The 20,408-nt window shown below is 33.8% G+C and overlaps 1 protein-coding gene across 2 annotated transcripts in view; it reads left to right on the top strand.

Annotated features, from left to right (window-relative positions):
• LOC137426662 (guanine nucleotide-binding protein G(s) subunit alpha-like) overlaps nucleotides 1–20,408 on the top strand; it is a 182,043-nt gene that overhangs the window by 48,135 nt on the left and 113,500 nt on the right. The window contains exon 5 of one of the 2 annotated variants that reach the window (XM_068115426.2): nucleotides 20,203–20,300. The exons of the other annotated variant lie outside the window; for it this stretch is intronic. Coding sequence (XP_067971527.2) covers nucleotides 20,203–20,300 — 98 coding nt within the window. The remainder of the gene's footprint in view (nucleotides 1–20,202; nucleotides 20,301–20,408) is intronic. 2 annotated transcript variants of the gene reach the window in all.

Below are 20,408 nucleotides of genomic sequence, written 5' to 3'. Positions count from 1 at the left end.
TAAATACGGTTAACGAAGTTGAAATTTCCAATCTTTCGTTTAAGTGCTGGAAATTATGTTAAAAAGACTTTCAGGTTCAGATCCCATGCTAGAAATGACATGTGAAAAGAGCCCTGTCTCGCAGAAGTGAGTGAAGCACTGATAATAGTGAGGAACTGATAATAGTGAGGAACTGATAATAGTGAGGAACTGATAATATTGAGGAACTGATAATATTGAGGAACTGATAATATTGAGGAACTGATAATATTGAGGTACTGATAATAGTGAGGAACTGATAATAGTGAGGAACTGATAATATTGAGGAACTGATAATATTGAGGAACTGATAATATTGAGGAACTGATAATATTGAGGAACTGATAATATTGAGGAACTGATAATATTGAGGAACTGATAATATTGAGGAACTGATAATATTGAGGAACTGATAATATTGAGGAACTGATAATATTGAGGAACTGATAATATTGAGGTACTGATAATATTGAGGAACTGATAATATTGAGGCACTGATAATGTTGAGGTACTGATAATATTGAGGAACTGATAATATTGAGGAACTGATAATATTGAGGAACTGATAATATTGAGGAACTGATAATATTGAGGAACTGATAATATTGAGGAACTGATAATATTGAGGAACTGATAATATTGAGGAACTGATAATATTGAGGAACTGATAATATTGAGGAACTGATAATATTGAGGCACTGATAATGTTGAGGTACTGATAATATTGAGGAACTGATAATATTGAGGCAAGTAGTGTAATAATGTTGCTTCTGGGACACCTCCGTTTAACATGGGAAATCCCTATCTAATGTCATTTACCCCCTTGTCTTTTTCAAAAATCATAAACACCTCTATTTCTCCCACCCTCATCTTTATGAACCTTTTGTCTGTAGTACCTATCCTTAATGTTGTTCATTAGACCACTCAAACACTACAAATATTTGTTTTCTCTTATAGACCTATCATCCTTCTTCTACATATCATCTGGCAGATTAATCTTTGACCCATTCACTTCCATATTAATTCTTTCCCTCCCTCATTGACCCTAAACACCTATATTTCTCTCACCCTGTTCTTTACGAACCTTCTAACCTTTTGACATGCTATCCTTATTCATTAGACCACTTAAACACCTGTGATCCTTCTGACCTTATGGACCTTTTAACCTTTTACTCTTAATATCATCTGGTGAATATAACCCACTCAAACAACGACCCTACAAATATTTGTTTATGCGTGGGAAATAATTTAATTCTCTTGCCACTCTCTTCACCATCTAATATATTAACAAAAAAGATGATTGAGTTTGGTTCTTTATTAAGATATTTTAACTGAGCTAAGATAAAATGGTAAACCTCCCTCAATGTTCTTGTTTGAGCACCTCCAGTGCCACATACCATTTTTAAATTAAAGTATATATTTTCCTGACAACCATCAAAGTTTTCCGTCCACTCAAAAATATTTCCATCTTTTTTACCCAATTCACCTGTATTTAAATTAATTCTCTTATTTGTTTTGTGAATTTTTTTACCAGTTGCCTTTTCAATTATACCTATTTGATATTTTTCACATTCATTATGTTTTCCATTTATATACCAAGGTTGATTACACCTCCACTCTTTAGTCTGGTTGATACTTGGTTCTATCATTTATATAATAGTAAAAAAGGCGGCGGTAGCCCGTTAAAATCCCCAACCCCCCCTTTTTAACTTATCACTTATATATATCTTATCACTTATGTATATCTTATCACTTATATATATCTTATCACTTATATATATCTTATCACTTATATATATCTTATCACTTATATACTTATATAACCATAAGGGAGACTATCAATTCCATTTTCTAAAATAAACCTCTTATCATCAAAAGCCCCCAATGCTTTCTTATTCACCTCTTCTGAATATAATTGATGTTTATAACTTCTTATTCCATTAATCTTTCTAAACTCTTCTTTCTTTGTTGTTAAACAGTTATAATAATCCTTAAAGTTTATTGTTTCTTTAATGACATTTTTCTTTACACCTTTTAATTTCTTATCAGTTTTTTCAACGTTATTCACAATGTATTTATAAGCATAAGCCTTAGACCTCAATCCCACAAATTCACTCATGACATTTCCTCCTAATTCATCCTTGAACTTTCCAATCACCTTTTTATTTTTAGAAGAGAACAACTCACTCTCTGGACTGTAATTACTCGTGTCATAGATATTAATGTCTCTTTTCATGTCTGAATAAACATCGTTGGTATTAATTTTCAAAATAAAACTATCTGTATCCATATAAAGTAGATTAACATCATTTTGATATTTCTTCCTCAAGTTATTATAAAAGTAATCATACATTAATGACTTTGATAAATCAAGAATTGTTGTCCCAATATAAATAGGTTTGTTCATTTCAATACTCTCTTTAATCAAATGGATCGCACAAAAGTTCTCAGTAAAGACCTCAGCTCGAGTAAAACTCGGTCTATTAATTAATTTTGATGCTTGTTCCCAAGATGTTGATAATCTGATATTTTGTCTTTTCCTCACATTCTCCATAGTCTTACCAAAGACCGCATTATTCATCAATTTATAAAAGTCTTTCTCAAAATCTGTTTTTGACTCTGTTCTTCTTTGTGTATTAAAATCAATGTACCCCTTTAACCAATGACTTTGATTGAACTTTAGAACCCTATGGATCTTCTCTACTCTTAGACCTTTTGATAAATATTGTCGCAAATTTCTTTGGTGTAGAACATAATTTTTCTTGTTATATAATGTAGTAAGTAATTTTTCTGTTGATTCACCTATATCAAACGATCGTTGATAATCACTCAACCATTCTTTCTTTGGACTTTCTTTCTCACAAGCAAATGGGAGATCTTTGTGTAGGTTATGGAGTTCCTCTGGATATTTTAAATCAATTTCAAAATAATAACCAACTTTTTCTTCATCCAATTCTTTTTGTGTAGAGATACATACATCTTGTAAAACGTTTTTGTAGTCTTTTTCCTTTACCCATCTAAGTTTTCCATAAGGAAGAGCCTGAGACATTGCCCAGCCATACAGGTTGTTTGCGTCATAGTACATCAAGTAAGAACTCTCTTTCGTTGGATCATAATTTGGAAGATATTTGTTATTTGCTTTTGCGTATCTACTCGAGCAGACTTGTGAAATTCCACCTCTTTTTGCCTTTTCAATCATCAAAAGCATATCAACATCGGTTATCAAATCCAAATCTTGTTTTGTCATTTTCAACATCGCACTCCAGGCCAATCCAGGTGCTGTGTAGTAGTGAGCAGGATCCAATCCATATCCAGTGCGACAAACAGATCTAAAGGCTTCAAATACATCGGCCAATAAAAGCACATCAGTTTTGAGATACAAATCGTGATACTCGCCAAGATTCCTGATGTTATATTTTTCCCAAACATTTTGTGCGTGTACATAATCTTTATCAGATATATTACTGTTGTTTAATTTGTTATAGAAATTTTCTTTTGAAGGAAGTTGTGTTTCATTGAATCTCTCAAATGAGTCCATATAGTCATAGGGGTAAATTCCCTTTTGTGTTAGAAAATCTTTATCTAAAAAATACTCTGAAAGACATGGAAACTCTTTTAGATTTTGAACCAAGTTAACCAATGGACTTGCCATGAATTTAAATGTATCAAGAAATCTGATATGAGTAATAGGAGATGTGTGAATTGTTTTTGTGAATGAAATGTATTTCTGATCCGTGTTTGGAATTGCTGCGATACTTCCAGAAGTCTTTGAGAGTTCCTTGATAAATAGATGTGTATCATAATGAGCGTTGTTATGAAGAAAGACAGGAATGAAAGAGGGGAGTTGATAATTAATATTACAACTTTGATGAGCCAGACCTCTATATTTACCAGTGAGATGACAATGGTCTCTAACCTTTAGACCTTTACCAATTTTCTCCTCACAAATATGACAGACATTGTTTTTTATAAATTCCCTTTTTTCTTTACTTGTTAAGGACATTGGTTTATTGGTTTCTCTCATTATCTTGGTTAATCGAACACAGTCTTTTTCTAGTCGTTTCACAAACTCCTCTGGGGTATTTGAGCCTCTATACATCTCTAACTTGTTATATTTATCACCAACGGATGATTTGATATAATAACAAAAACCACAAGGAGTATGTTTTTGATATTTATTTGTGTATGATTCTTTTGGATCTGGAGAAGCAGTATCAATTTTTTCTAAAATACTTTCAAAATCAGCATATATAACAAATGGATGTTTGATCTTTTTATTTTCATCTTTGAATGTGATCTTTGAGCCTTCTTTAGGCATATTGATTACCGTTGATTTATGTTCGCCACAATAATTTGAATGTTTATCTAATCTTTCTTGTGAATTGAAGAAGTTAAGACAACGCAAACAAATATATATTTTATTTGTTCTCTTACAGACTTGTGGTTTTATTAATTTAGCAATATCTTTGATGTATGTATAATGTGAATTTTCGTCTGAATTAAAATATAGAAGATTAATATGAGTTTGTTTACAATTGTCAGAAAGCTTTAAAACCTGAATGTTGTTTGTTTCTGTTAGACCATAAACATTAACTGATAAATTATTCATCTTTTCAAATTTAGGAATATCATTTAAAGTCATCGGAAACTTTAGATCTTTCGTATTTAATGTATTCTCATATTTTTTATAATGAGATACTCTTTCATCATGAAAATGTGGAGGATGTAAGTGTGCTAAAATAGACCAGAGAAAACATTTATTGTCTTTATTTTTGATATTGATAACTGCTTTTCTATTTTTGATAACACTGGGTAAATCAATGTAAGAAGAAGCTTTTAGAGGATCTGATTTAAGAATATGAATGTCTATGTAAATAATTTTTCCTATATTGAATCCACTTCCTACGATTGAATTATCCACATCTTGCTCTTGTTTAATAAGTTCATCATAGACTCCTGATGTTTTAAAATCTTGATATGAAGATATAAAGTGTGGCTCAGTTCTCATGTATGGTGCATCTATAACTCCTTCATCCTTTGTCATTTCTAATTTTACTCCCATATAAAATTTAAGTGGTTTCATTTCCTTTAGTGTTTTTTCAATCAACGTTTGAACAGCAGGTTTAACTATTTCTACAGCATCAACTATAGACTCTGGTTCAGGAGGTTTGAAGTTAAAGACTCTTATTTTAATATGTCCTTTGAATGCTCCATCAGAGTTTTTAGTTGTGATAAAATTTGATAAATGTAGATTTGTTTTAAGATGTATTTTGAAGCCTTTCTTGAGGATATTTTTATTACATGTAGAACAGTGTTTTGTTTCAGGTGGAAGAGGGGAAAGTTTGTTTAAAATGTTGTATGTATGTTTTGCGGTGAGAATATGTTGTTTATAATATTTTACTTCCTTCTCGCAAGTATCACAATAAACCATATTTATAGCGTGAGAAAACGTGGTGTTTTATATATATCACTGTGCTTAAAATAAAACACTTTTGAGCTTTACAGCTCCGTTTTATATATATCGCTGTGCTTAAACTAAAACACTTTTTCACTCAGAATCATCTAAGTCATAACTATCACATGAATACTCAGAATCATACTCAGAGTCATCAATAAAGCTACTCTCATAACTATCATTTGAGCACAAACTATTAGTATCATAACTATCATCTGTGTTCAATGAAATACTATCATCACCATCGTCCGAGTTCAATGAAATACTATCATCACTATCGTCCGAGTTCAATGAAATAGTAAAATCTTCACTGCTGTAATGACTCATATTTAATTAGCAGAAAAAACCTTTCCATCTATACCAATATACTTTCTTTCATTAACGGATTCAATCTCTACATTTTTAATATCAAAAGTTATCTTTAAATAATCTCTAACTATCATAGAACGAAATGACATTTCACCAGAAATATTAACATCATTCATTTTACTTAGATCTACACCCTTTGGATTATTAAAGAAAATACAAATGTCTCCTCGAGAATTATTAATGGTCTTATCATTCTTTTTCAAAGTATCGTGGTCAATCACTTTTTCAAGCTTTGAATAAATTGCCAGGAGTAGAGGAGAAACTTTTGTTAGATTTACTTTAATGGATGTCTTTCCAGGTATAGTTAGAGCTCTTCCTTTAAATGAAATAGAGGGGCTCATGTTATTTTCCATAACTGGTTTTACCCAAAAATTTCCATATTTATCTTTGTTCAATTTAACATCTTTGACATATTTTTCTATATCTTCCACCGAAGTAGAGATTGATTGAAATTTGTCTTTTGTGCTTTGAAACATTGTATTTATTAATGAATAAACTTGCGTTTAGTTTAAGTAAAAATTTACTATATAAATATGATAAGTTCTGAAGGATATTTAGAATTTCCAGACTCTCCATATGATAAATTAGAGAATTGTCCAGCTTGTGATAGAATAGGGCTTAATAATGAGGGTTCATATAAACAATGTTTATTCTGTGATTATATTCTAATTAATGATAATAAGAAATATAAAAAAACATATAACTCTTTTAAATTAGAACCAAAAATGAATTACTTTACAAGATTAATAAGAGAGATGAATGTTAAGCATTATGGTGATAATACACCATTTCTTACAAGGAAAGAGACTCTTTGTATTGAGGAAATGTATAAGGGTTTAATGATATTTATTATTCAAAATAATTTTAATGGAAATGTTAATACAAGATACTATATAAATAAAATAATGAATTATTTTGAAATTAAACCCGAACTCAGGATAAAATATAGAGTTTCTAAAATAGCTCAAAAAAAGTTAGATGACTTGTTTTCCAAATATATAAATGAATGATTTTTTACCCGTTTGGGAAAATAAGATAAAGTTTAATAACCATAAAAACATTCCAAATTCATTGAGATGTCTAATAGTTGGTTCAAGCGGATGTGGGAAAACCTGTTTACTTTTAAAGATGCTCCTTGGTCCTAATTTTTTAGATTATGATAATTTAATAATTTTTACAAAGTCAAGTTTTCAACCCGAGTATCAACTACTCTCACAGGGTTTTAATGCAGGTCTTAAAAAGGAAGACATTATCGGTTTATTTAAACTTCAAAACAAACTGAATGATTATAATATTGAAGATATAATACAATTATTTTGTGATACACAGAAATCAAAATCGAAACCCATAACTTGTATTCTCAGTGATAATACGGATGATATACCTTCACCTCAAGATTTAGATAAATCAAAAAAGAACCTCGTCATCTTTGATGATTGTGTTAATGAGAGAAACCAAACAGTAATGGATAGCTACTATACAAGAGGGAGACATTCTTCTTGTAATTGTATATATCTTAGTCAATCATATTTTCAACTCCCTCGACGCTCAATAAGAAACAATGCCAATACTTTTATTTTATTTAAGTTAAATTCAATAGATGTAAATAATTTTTGGAGAGATAATTGCTCTACGTTATGTAGTAAAAAAGAATTTGAAAATTATATGAAACACACGATTGGAAAATATAAATATATTGTTGTGAAACAAGATGAGATACTAAATGATATTTTTCAATAAATAAATACAGAAAATGAATACCGAAGAAAGAGAAAGAAAGTTTAAGGAACATCAACAATTAGTTTCAAAAGTTGTTAAACAACAGGAAGAGATAAAGAAGAAACGGAGACAGAAACTAACTGGTGAAGAAGCCTTTGAAAGAAAACAAGAGAAATTCTTTAAACCACTTTTGAAAACTCAACACTCACCTACAGTTCCCACGGTAGAATTTACTCCGAAAAAACTTCAAATGCTCAAAGATTTTAGTCAGATAACAAAACAAGAACTTGGTGAATTAGAATATGATGACGAGGGATTATTTCGGAAACTTGAGCAGGTAAATCAACCCCCTAATTATGTTGTGGAAGCTCTTCAAAACAATGAATATTCGGCGGGTTCAAAAACCAGAGCAGGTCTCATTCCAACAGAAGAACCAGCAGTGTTTCATCTTGTGGAAGAAAAGGTATTGATATTTAATGATGAATTGATGTTCTTGAGTTCTACTCAACCAAATGTTAAATTAACTCCAAGATTAATGTTTCTTCTAACAAACCCCGGATTCAGCGGTTCAAAATATTTTGAGGAACCACTTGATATGGAAAGAGAGGAAGATAGGGTATATATTGAGTTGTTAAATGCACTTGATTATGGAGTTTCTGTTGCTGGTAAAAGTAAGAAGAATGAGAAGGAGAAACATATTATTGATGCTTTAAGTAAACTTGGTTCAGGTGTTAGTTTTCTTCCAAATGACCCATCACAATTAGTTAATAGGCTATTATTGTTGTTAGGTAGTAAGAAGGCTGGAAACAACAATTGTTTTAATGAATCCTCAGCCATTTTAGATCAGTTGATGAATATGAAAATAATTAATAAATGTCAATACAAAGATATTTTATTAGATATTAAATAAGATGAGAAGCACAATTCTTAGTTTTAATTTCACAACGAGCGATTACACAGCTTCATTCCCTTACCCACTACAACTTGACCCCCTTACCTCATATGAGGCATCTTTATTGTCGATGGAAACTTATAATACCTTGTTTAATATCACAGAGAAAAACAGCAAGTTTAGTTATAATCCAGGAAGTGGATATAAAACTATAACTGTTTCACCTGGAGCTTACGAGATTTCTCAAATATCTTCAGAAGTCTCTCGCCTTATGAAAGAAAAAGGTGATGAACCAAAAAATATTGTAATAGATATTCAAAAACACACTTCAAAATCAACTATTAAACTTAAAAATAATTATAAAGTTGATTTCACGATTGAAAATTCGTTTAGAGAGCTATTGGGTTTCTCTTCAAAAAAGATTGAAAATAACGGGACGTTTTACAGTGATAATGTTATCCAAATATCCTCCGGTATAAATTCAGTATTAATTCATTGTGATTTGATTGATGGTGCTTATAACGATGGAATAAGAACAAATACAATATTTTCATTCAGTGCATACTCAACCCCGATTGGTTATAAATTTAATATGGAACCAAAAAATCTTGTCTATTTACCTGTGTCAGGAAAAACCATATACAGAGTAAATTTTAGGATAACCGACCAAGATAATCGTATGATATCCTTTAATGATGAAATTATATCCATCAGAATTCACCTACGTGAAGTTTTTCAATAAATAAATAATGGTTATTGTGAGAAAACACGAGTTGGGAAAATATAAAATAATTACAGGGGAGGGCATGTTCCTTTCACCAGACTATACAAGGTATGTGGGTAGAGGATACTATAAACCTAAGAGACAACGAGGTGTAGGTCATCAATTTCGAAATAAAGGAGATGGGATAATTGATACTCTAATGGGTATTGGTTCAACCATCCTTAAACATAAAGACCTAATTGGTTCAACTGCTTCTGCCGTGGGCTCCGTTGCGGGTGCTATAAAGAGTATAAAAGATGCTCAAAAGGAGTCTCATAAATTACAAGCAATCAAAGAAATAAAAAAAGGTAAAACTCAACTATCTTCACAAGAACGACAAAAAATCATTAAAATACTTGGGTCAGGGTTTCAACAATTTTAATGCTATATAAATACAAGTATGGAAGCGATTGATAGTATCTATGATTTGGATGATACGATTATCATTTCAAACTCCACTAAAAAGGAAGACTATTTTAAGGTAAATGCTATAACAGGAACAGACTGGAATTCAAACGGAACAAAAAGTTTTGAAATAAATAATCAACAAACTTACTTGAATATAGCTGATAGTTTCTTGCTGTGTAAATTTAAATTCACTAAGGCTGCGAATAATACTAATGCTACACTCGTAAATGATTTCTTCTGGAAAATGTTTGACAGTGTCCGCCTGTATATTGGAACACAAGAGGTTGAAGCGGTTGATTATGTCTCTGCTACATCTGAAATGATGAAATTTACACTATATTCGTTTAGTGATAGAATGGGTAAGGGAGCTGTTGAAGGTTTTATTCCTGATATGTCAACGGGTACAAACGCAGACCCTGGTTATAGTCAAAGGAAGTCAATGTATAATGATGAAACAAAAGCAGTGAATAGTTTTACCGTAGCAGTACCTCTTAAAGGTATATTTGGATTTTGCGATTATGATAAAGTTTTGTATGGTCTTAAAATTAGATTTCAACTACAAAGGAATGATAATGTAAATAGGTTGCTTTTTGGGGATGAAAATGCTTTTGGAGACAACAATAAATTTGTTATTAATGATTTGTGTTGGTATATCAGTGAATATACTCCTAATCTTAAAACGGAAGAGATGTTAAATAGAAGACTTAACTCAAAGAAACCGCTAAATGTATCATACCTTAAAAGAAGATGTCAACACGTTAAACTGGAACACACTACCTACACTTGGAATTTGGGTGTTCTTCAAGGAAAGCCACGATACCTCTGGCTCATTTTTAAAAAACCAGATGGAGAGGACGGTACTAATAAGAATAATGCGCTGAGTGATAATGCTAAGGTGAAACAACTTCGGGTTTCTCTTGATGGCACATTTTATCCGCGAGATAGATTGGAAATTGATTGGGAAAAAAATGATTATGCGGAAGCCTACAAGTCCTACCAAAAGGTGTGTGAAAGTAATGGTAATAATGATCCTATTTTGGATATGGTTGCGTTTCAAAAACTTTATACAATCTACGCAATTGACCTGAGTTCTCAAAAGGAAACTATAAAGTCTAATCGAGTGGATACTTCTCTATACATTGAAAGAGGGGAGAGTGAAGAGGTTAATGCATATTGTTTGCTTTTGGAGGAAACAGAATTACAGATTAATACAGATAATGGTGTTATGATTAATATCACATAGGTTTTTTCTCATAAATAAATGGTTGGGGTATATGTTAATCAAATCAATCTTAATAAATTAACATCTTGTATTCAAAATCAAAAGCCTTGTATTATTAATGTTAATACAATTCAAAGAAAAGGAGCTGTAAGAATTGATGTTTTACTCACACACACACAAGTAAAAACACTAAATGATGTTGGATCACTTAAAATTAAAATGACGAAACCTATGTTAAAGAAATATTCAATAGATGAGTCAAGAGGAGGATTTCTCCCGTTTCTAATTCCTTTATTTGCTGGTTTAAGTGCGGCGGGAGCATTGACTGGTGGTATTTCAGCAGCGGTAAAAACTGCTAACGAAAGGAAGGCACAACTAAAAGCTCAAAAAGAATTGGAAAGACATAACAAGGAGTTGGAGAAACAAATTAGTGGAAGTGGTGTAATTGTAGATTTTGCTCAAAAACTTGAAAGTCTACCTGATAAAGCTAGATTGTTGGTTGGAGATATGCTTTCCTCTATCGCTCAAGCGGGTGTTAAACTAACTAAACGGGGTAATGGATTGTATCTTTCTCATAAATAAATGGATAAATGGTTTAAACAATTTGGAAAGAATACAACGTCAAATATAGAACTAGCTAAGTATTGTAAAACACTAAAAATTGATAATGTGGTTATTTGTATGAGAGATGAATTAACACATATAAATAAGAATACAAAGAATATTATTATGAATTTAGACACACAGAATGGTTCTCATTGGGTTTGTATTCATAATAGTCAGGATAAATATTATTTTGATAGTTATGGTATGCCACCACCTGTTGAAGTAATACAATTCTTACAGAATGGTGTTTATCAAACATTCCAAGTTCAAGAAATTAATTCTAAATGTTGTGGCCAATTATGTTTATATGTATTATTTCAACTCAACAATAATGAAAATTTTTATGATATCATTTTTTATCTAATATAAATGACCTATGTTGGAAAAGATGGTTCTATCTTTGGAAAATCCTCTCAGGATATTGATTTATCAAATTATTATACAAAGGCACAGGCTGAACGACAAAAATATAGTGTAAGTAAAAATATTAATATGAAGAATACTTATAAATTAATCAATTATCCAAACCCTACAGATGCGAATGACTTGATTAGATTCAGTGATTTATCACAATATATATCTTTAAAGAAAACAGCACGTTTTGTGAAACAAGTAAAATTTACAACCACAACACCTGGTTATACTGACCATACACCTTTCCTCATTGAATTTAACTACCTGCTTACAATTAAATTTTATAAAGAAGGACATTTAGTTAATATGCGAATTAATAAATGGGGGTATGATATGCCTGATTTAGGGTATAATTGGTCTTTTTCAATAAACATAGAAGACCTACATGATTTAAATCAGTCTCGTAAAGAAGAATATTATCCACTTGGTGAAGATAAGGATTTATGTGGAAGTACAATTAGTAAACAACAAATACGTGATTTTAAGAAAATAAAAATATATGATAGTATAGCGATGGTTCGCATGACAAAGAAGGAAGGTAATGAGATAAGGATAGAAAGCCGAGGAATACAAACCGATTTGGTAGTGGGAAGATGGGGTGGTATTACCTGTCATAATATTAATCTCACATATATTTCTGATACATAAATGGCAGGAAGAAGACTACAAGAGAATTATAATTTTTGTATTCAAGGATACCTACAAGAAAAGGGTGCTCGGTATTACATACCTTATGATTTGGAGCATATACATGGGAATTTTGTCATAAAAAACTGGCCTTATACTGATATTGTTAAACCCACAAATAGAGACTTGTTTAAAATATTAAATAAAAATGAACTTCTCAAAGTTATGAAATATAAAACTCTTTTAGAAATCGTCAACAAATCTTATTGGTATCCTATTATGAGAAAAATAATTATAGATACAAGAATATCTCAAAATCCAGATGAGTATATGTATAATATTCTTTGGGGTTCAAACTCAAGGGTAGCAAGGGATGAGGAAGGAGTTGAAGAAGAGAAGGAGGAAAGAGAGAAAAAGGAGAAGGAGGAAAGGGAGAGGGAGGAGAAGGAGGAGAGGGAGAAAAAGGAGGAGAAGGAGGAGAGGGAGAAAAAGGAGAAGGAGGAAAGGGAGAAAAGGGAGAAGGAGGAAAGGGAGAAAAGGGAGAAAAAGGAGAAGGAGGAGAGGGAGAAAATGGAGGAGGAGGAGAGGGAGCAAAGAGAGAGGGAGGAAAAATATAAAAAGATGGAAATCACTGAGATTCATAAAAGATTGAGTGTATTAAAGCAAATAAATCAATCTCAACGCACCGAAGAGGAAATTAAAGAATTAACAACTCTTATGAAGATAATGGTTTCAAAAATAAGAACGTCAATGTCTTCAATTTCAGAGATTTAAACGAGAAAGTGGTGAAGAAGAAGAAGAAGAAGAAGGAAAAGATTATGTGATTGATGATGTTGGTGTCATTGACTTTAGTTAGTTTTTATTTGTAAATAAATGGAGGAGAGAGTGAAGGCATTCCTTAGGATTCTTTATGTTTTAAAAATAAAGATTGAAATGTATATGTTGAAAACCAAAAAGGTTTTGATACTCTGTCGGAATTTTTCTGATAAATAAATATGAGTTATTGTCTCAAATGTAAAAAGAAAACTAAATCTAAAAATATCTCTTATGTTAAAGCTAAAAATAATAGAGTTTATCAAAAAGGAATATGTCAAGTATGTGGCTCTAAAAAGTGCCAATTCATCTCTCCTAAAAGAGGAGGAGACATACAAAAGTTTCTGTCAGGAAGTAAATTTACAACAACTGGAATTCCAGGGGAATTACACCTTCCAGGGTATTCTTTCTGTGGTCCAGGAACAAACTTGGATAAAAGATTAGATGAGGCTGACAATCCTAAACCTTGGTCTAAACCTACAAATAGGGTTGACGAAGTGTGTATGAAGCATGATATTGCTTATGGGAAAACCACTACGTTGACTGAAAAACATAAAGCCGACAGCGAAATGTTGTATAATTTGTCTTTGATACAAAATCCAACGTTGAGAGAGAAAGTTGATAGGTTTATTGTGAGAAATTTGATAAATGCTAAATTGAAACTTGGTCTTGGTTATTCCTCAAAAAACTATTAGGCTCTAATGATGCCATCAAGACTGAGGAGCTTTTGGCTGAAGAATTACACAAACCTATAATCACAAAGTTTAAAAGAAGGAAGGTTTATTCTAAATACACTGACCACATATGGTCCGCTGATTTAATTGAATTGAATAATGACAGGGGATACAGGTATGCTTTAACCGTTATTGATTTGAGGAGTAGATTTGCCTGGGTTGTCCCTTTAAAAAATAAAAGGGGTGATACTTTAATGTTAGCCTTTAAGCTAATATTTGATCGGGATAAAAGGAAACCAAAGAAGTTATGGACTGATGAGGGAACAGAGTTCTATAACAAAATATTCATGAAATTTCTTAAGGGGAAGGGTATTAAATTATACAGCACCTTTAATGAAGGAAAGGCAGTTGTTATTGAGCGTTTTAATCGTACTTTAAAAGAGAAATTATATAAAAAATTCACACAACTCGGTTCTCAAAAATGGGTGTATTTAATTCAGGATATTGTAGATAATTACAATAATACAGTTCATTCATCAACACAATCAAAACCATCAGAAACATTTACAAAATTAGAATATGAAAAGGAGATTAATTTGAGAAAGCCCAAGTTTAAAGTTGGTGATATTGTAAGAATATACAAATGGAAAAGTCATTTTGAGAAAGGTTATACACAAAAATGGACTCGTGAATTATTTAAAATCATTGATGTAATGGATACAGTCCCTTGGACCTACAAATTATATGATTTAAATGGAGAAGAAATCTTGGGTTCATTTTACTCACAAGAATTACAAAAAACACAAGTAAGCAGATAATACCCTTGAAAATAATAAATAAATAAATAAAATGTAATGGGGATACGTTTTTAAATCTGTGAACCCCAAACACAGAATCCCACAACTTTTTAGTTGGGGCTTAACTTTTGTGTGTGTATAATGGGGATACGTTTTTAAATCTGTGAACCCCAAACACAGAATCCCACAACTTTTTAGTTGGGGCTTAACTTTTGTGTGTGTATAATGGGGATACGTTTTTAAATCTGTGAACCCCAAACACAGAATCCCACAACTTTTTAGTTGGGGCTTAACTTTTGTGTGTGTATAATGGGGATACGTTTTTAAATCTGTGAACCCCAAACACAGAATCCCACAACTTTTTAGTTGGGGCTTAACTTTTGTGTGTGTGTGTATGTGCGAGTGAGTCATAATAATATACAAACCCTAACCCAACCCCATCCCTAACCCAAACCCATCCCTAACCCAACCCATCCCTAACCCAACCCCATCCCTAACCCAACCCCATCCCCAACCCAACCCCATCCCTAACCCAACCCCATCCCTAACCCAACCCCATCCCTAACCCAACCCCATCCCCAACCCAACCCCATCCCTAACCCAACCCCATCCCTAACCCTCACATTCAAAATCCCAACCCTAACCCAATCCCATCCCTAACCCAACCCCAACCCTAACCCTCACATTCAAAATCCCAACCCTAACCCAACCCATCCCTAACCCAACCCCATCCCTAACCCAACCCCATCCCTAACCCAACCCCAACCCTAACCCTCACATTCAAAATCCCAACCCTAACCCAACCCCATCCCTAACCCTCACATTCAAAATCCCACCCAAACCCTAACATAATCTTTCTTTTCTTCTTTTTTAAATACGTATTTCTTTTTTTTTTTCCTCTTCCTCCAATTCTGTCTTTCAAGGCTTTTAAGTTTGAAGAAGTAGAAATGGGAAGAAAGAATTTTCCAGCATTTTCTTCCTCGAACTTTCTTGATATTGCTTAAATCAAGCGTCATTAAATAAAGAACATTGTTCATTGCTTTAGAATCCAAAGAGTCTCCAAGAGGAACCCCACAGGTAGAGTCTCCAAAATAAAACCAACTTTCCAAGTTCCCAAGGTATAACCACATTCCTGTTGAGCCTCCAAGATAGGTATCACATTCCGAGTCATCAAAACAAAACCCCCATTCCGAGTCTCCAAAACGAAACCAGTTTTCAAAGTCTCCAAGGTAAAACTCTTTTCCTAATTTTATGAAATTTAGTGAGTCTCCAAGGTAGGCTCCACAGTTAGAACCATCTAGGCAGACCTCATAATTAGTTTTTCCCAAATTTAGTGAGTCTCCAAGGTAGGCTCCACAGTTAGAACCATCTAGGCAAACCTCATAATTTGTTTTTCCCAAATTTAGTGAGTCTCCAAGGTAGGCTCCACAGTTAGAACCATCTAGGCAGACCTCATAATTAGTTTTTCCCAAATTTAGTGAGTCTCCAAGGTAGGCTCCACAGTTAGAACCATCTAGGCAAACCTCATAATTTGTTTTTCCCAAATTTAGTGAGTCTCCAAGGTAGGCTCCACAGTTAGAACCATCTAGGCAGACCTCATAATTTGTTTTTCCCAAATTTAGTGAGTCTCCAAGGTAGGCTCCACAGTTAGAACCATCTAGGCAAACCTCATAATTTGTTTTTCCCAAATTTAGTGAGTCTCCAAGGTAGGCTCCACAGTTAGAACCATCTAGGCAGACCTCATAATTTGTTTTTCCCAAATTTAGTGAGTCTCCAAGGTAGGCTCCACAGTTAGAACCATCTAGGCAGACCTCATAATTTGTTTTTCCCAAATTTAGTGAGTCTCCAAGGTATAACTCTTTGGCTGGGTCATCAAGGTAGAACTCGTTCAGTGGGTTTTGTTTTGATAACTCACAATAAGTATCATCATGGTAGAACTCTTTTTCAGGATTTTGTGGATCTCCAAGGTATAACTCTTTGGCTGGGTCATCAAGGTAGAACTCGTTCTGTGGGTCTTGGTTGTTCAAAAGATCTTCAAACAAAAAAATAACTTTATCCCAAGTTGTGTTAAAAGTAGAATTTTCATTTCGTAGCTCAGATACAATTTCCTCCATCGACAAGAGGTTCGAGTCCAGTTCATCAATCTGAAGGTTGAGCGCTACACAGGTAGTAGGACTCCAAGGAATAGCAAAGTTATCCCATTCCATTTCGGCATAGGAGTCCATTCTCAAGTGAAGCAGAAAGCGTGTTTGAAAAAGCCTGTGTGGTCGGTGCCTTTTATAAGAAGGGCTGGGTGTGTGTCATTTCCTGTGGAAATTCCCTGGGCGTGTCTTAACTGGAAATGATGTGATGGAAATTCCCTGAAAATGATGTTATGTATTACCTGGAAATGATACAATGCTGAAGAGTTTATAAAGTGGGTGGGACTTAGCAAAAGTGGGCGGAGCTTAGCAAAAGTGGGCGGGGTATAGCAAAAGTGGGCGTGGCTTAACAAAAAGTGGGCGTGGCTTAACAAAAAGTGGGCGGGGCTTAGTAAAAGGTGGGCGTGGCTTACCAAAAAGTGGGCGGGGTTTTTCCAAAAAGTGGACGGAGCTTAACAAAAGGTGGCCAGAGCCTACCAAAAAGTGTGTGGCACTGGAGGCGCTCAAATAAGAACATTGAGGGAGGTTTACCATTTTATCTTAGCTCAGTTAAAATATCTTAATAAAGAACCAAACTCAATCATCTTTTTTGTTAATATATTAGATGGTGAAGAGAGTGGCAAGAGAATTAAATTATTTCCCACGCATAAACAAATATTTGTAGGGTCGTTGTTTGAGTGGGTTATATTCACCAGATGATATTAAGAGTAAAAGGTTAAAAGGTCCATAAGGTCAGAAGGATCACAGGTGTTTAAGTGGTCTAATGAATAAGGATAGCATGTCAAAAGGTTAGAAGGTTCGTAAAGAACAGGGTGAGAGAAATATAGGTGTTTAGGGTCAATGAGGGAGGGAAAGAATTAATATGGAAGTGAATGGGTCAAAGATTAATCTGCCAGATGATATGTAGAAGAAGGATGATAGGTCTATAAGAGAAAACAAATATTTGTAGTGTTTGAGTGGTCTAATGAACAACATTAAGGATAGGTACTACAGACAAAAGGTTCATAAAGATGAGGGTGGGAGAAATAGAGGTGTTTATGATTTTTGAAAAAGACAAGGGGGTAAATGACATTAGATAGGGATTTCCCATGTTAAACGGAGGTGTCCCAGAAGCAACATTATTACACTACTGGAGTCGGTCTTGAGGAAGTGAGGGGGGGGTTGGTCACGTGTTGAGGAATGTAGAAGTTTTTCGAGGACGGGGAAGACCGAGAAAGACTTAGCTGAAGGTGGTGGAAGAAGAAATGTGGGCAAGGGGGTTAACAAGGGGAGATGTAGAAAATAGGGTAAAATGGAGAAGATTGTCATGGGGCCCACAAGGCTAACCCCCGCTCTGGTAGGGAAAATGGCCTTAAAATGCCTGTTGTTGTTGTATTGGAAGGATCAGACTGTACATGACATTATAACATGTCAGGTCATTGAATGGATCAGACTGTGCATGACATTATAACATGTTATACCAGATGCACCTGCACACTATGGGAGTGGCAGGATGGGTCATTCCTCTTTGGGATGTATAGATTACAGTCGATCTATGGTGGGATCTCAAGAACATTGGGTGTGTTTTCATTTACCAAGTTTCTTGTGGAGAGATCGCCAAGGGGTTTAAGCATTCGAGCAAGCACTCCATTCAAAACTATTAAGGAACGGCTGGCTTGACAAGCACTAGCTAGCTGCTTGGTAAATGAGCACACCCCAGTCTTCCTCCCTTTCAGTTTTGTGTTAAACAGCAGGAGTGAGATTCAAAAGGCCGTCACAAAAAACACCATGTTAGCGCCAGGAAGGGTCATGTTTTTTTTAACCTAACACTTGTGTGGTATATCGAGCACAGTAGATCTTCGCTCAGTCATGGAAGTAAAACTTACCTCACGAATGTTGGGATTCCTCCAAATTTCTTTGTTTTGTGTTATAAACAGCATGAGTGACTGTTTAAAAAGCTAATCAAACGTGTTTGTGGTTTATAATATTTTTACCTCTGGTGGAGGCCGTTCGGCCGTTGCTCCCATGGAAATGCCATGTTAAGCTATTTATAAACGTTGACTCAACATTTGTTCAAGGAGGAAAAACCCCTTGGGGAGGTGGGATATTATTGATATTGTTTTGTAATAACATTAATATTATGCTATTAATTATCGTTAGTTTTGTTATTCGAAGTGGCCATGAAAAACGCCACGATAAAGCTAACTTAACACTGATATACACCTCAACATGCAACCCCATTGACGGCAATGGTGGGGAAAACACGCTCTACAGAGAAAACCCCGTTGGGGAGGGGGGCAAATGAATGCGCTACAACCTTCATTATGTAACCCTTAGTCATCCTGTCAAGTTAAGTTGAGATTGGATAAGTAACGACGGAATGTATCGCGGTCAAAAATTCATCAGACAGCAGACAGACAGACAGACATCAAATGGCGTATTTTAGTATGATTTCAATGACTCTGTGGCAAAATAAGACTTAATAATAAAGATTCTTTGTTCATTTGTCCACACCAAAAAAAATTATCACAATGACTCTGATGTTTGCAGGTTTTTTCCTCCAAATGATGCATCTTACAATGCATTAAAAAATAAAAATTTCACTTGACTTTAACAGGGTTGTGTTTTTATAAAACACCATACTCAGTTTGTGGCCTCATTTGGACAATTCATCCATTTGGGCTTCTTGGTGGTGGTTGTTTTGAAGTTATTCAATCTAAAGGGTTGATGGTTTTTGTTTGATTAATTTTGTTATTTCCAAAATTGATTTGTTCCAACGTGTTGAAGCAACCAGCACACACTGCGATACACAAACTCGAACATTCTTGAATTAATTCCGACAGAAACCCACAGATGTGAATCGATGTCTTGCTAAAGGGCAAAAATGCTTTTATTATTTATTTATTTTTTGCACAACGCTTCTGTCAATGATGTGTCAGAGGAATCATGGACGTTTGCACTTGTTTGTTTGTGCCGTTTGTTTGTTTGTTTATTTAATTATCTTAAAAGTATGTGGAGGGATAGATAGTATTTTTAATGATCAACTACTACAACAACAACAACAACAACAACAACATGCATTTTAAGGCCATTTTCCCTGCTAGAGCGGGGGTTAGCCTTGCGGTCCCCATGACAATCTTCTCCATTTTGCCCTAATTTTTAATTTTAATTTTAATTTTAATTAATTTTAATTTCCAATTTTTAATGATCAACTACTAAGTTTTAAAGTTCAAATTTTATTTTACTTTACCAAATCCATAACTGTTGCTTCACCTGGTGTATCCGGTGATCCGGACTTTTTGCAGGAGTTTTATGAGCACGTGAAGGCACTGTGGCAGGATGAGGGTGTGAGGGCATGCTATGAGAGGTCCAATGAGTACCAGCTCAGTGACTGTGCCAAATAGTAAGTGTTTGAAAAACATTGGATTGGCATTGGAATGTGTGGGAGTGAGTCTGAGTGTGGGAAGGTGGAAGTGGGTAAGTATTGTTACGTTTGTAGGGGGTAGACAAT

The sequence above is a fragment of the Myxine glutinosa genome, chromosome 5, assembly GCF_964187855.1.
Source record: "Myxine glutinosa chromosome 5, kmMyxGlut1.1, whole genome shotgun sequence".
Classification (NCBI taxonomy): Eukaryota; Metazoa; Chordata; class Myxini; order Myxiniformes; family Myxinidae; genus Myxine; species Myxine glutinosa.
This window is presented reverse-complemented; position numbering and strand designations above follow the sequence as displayed.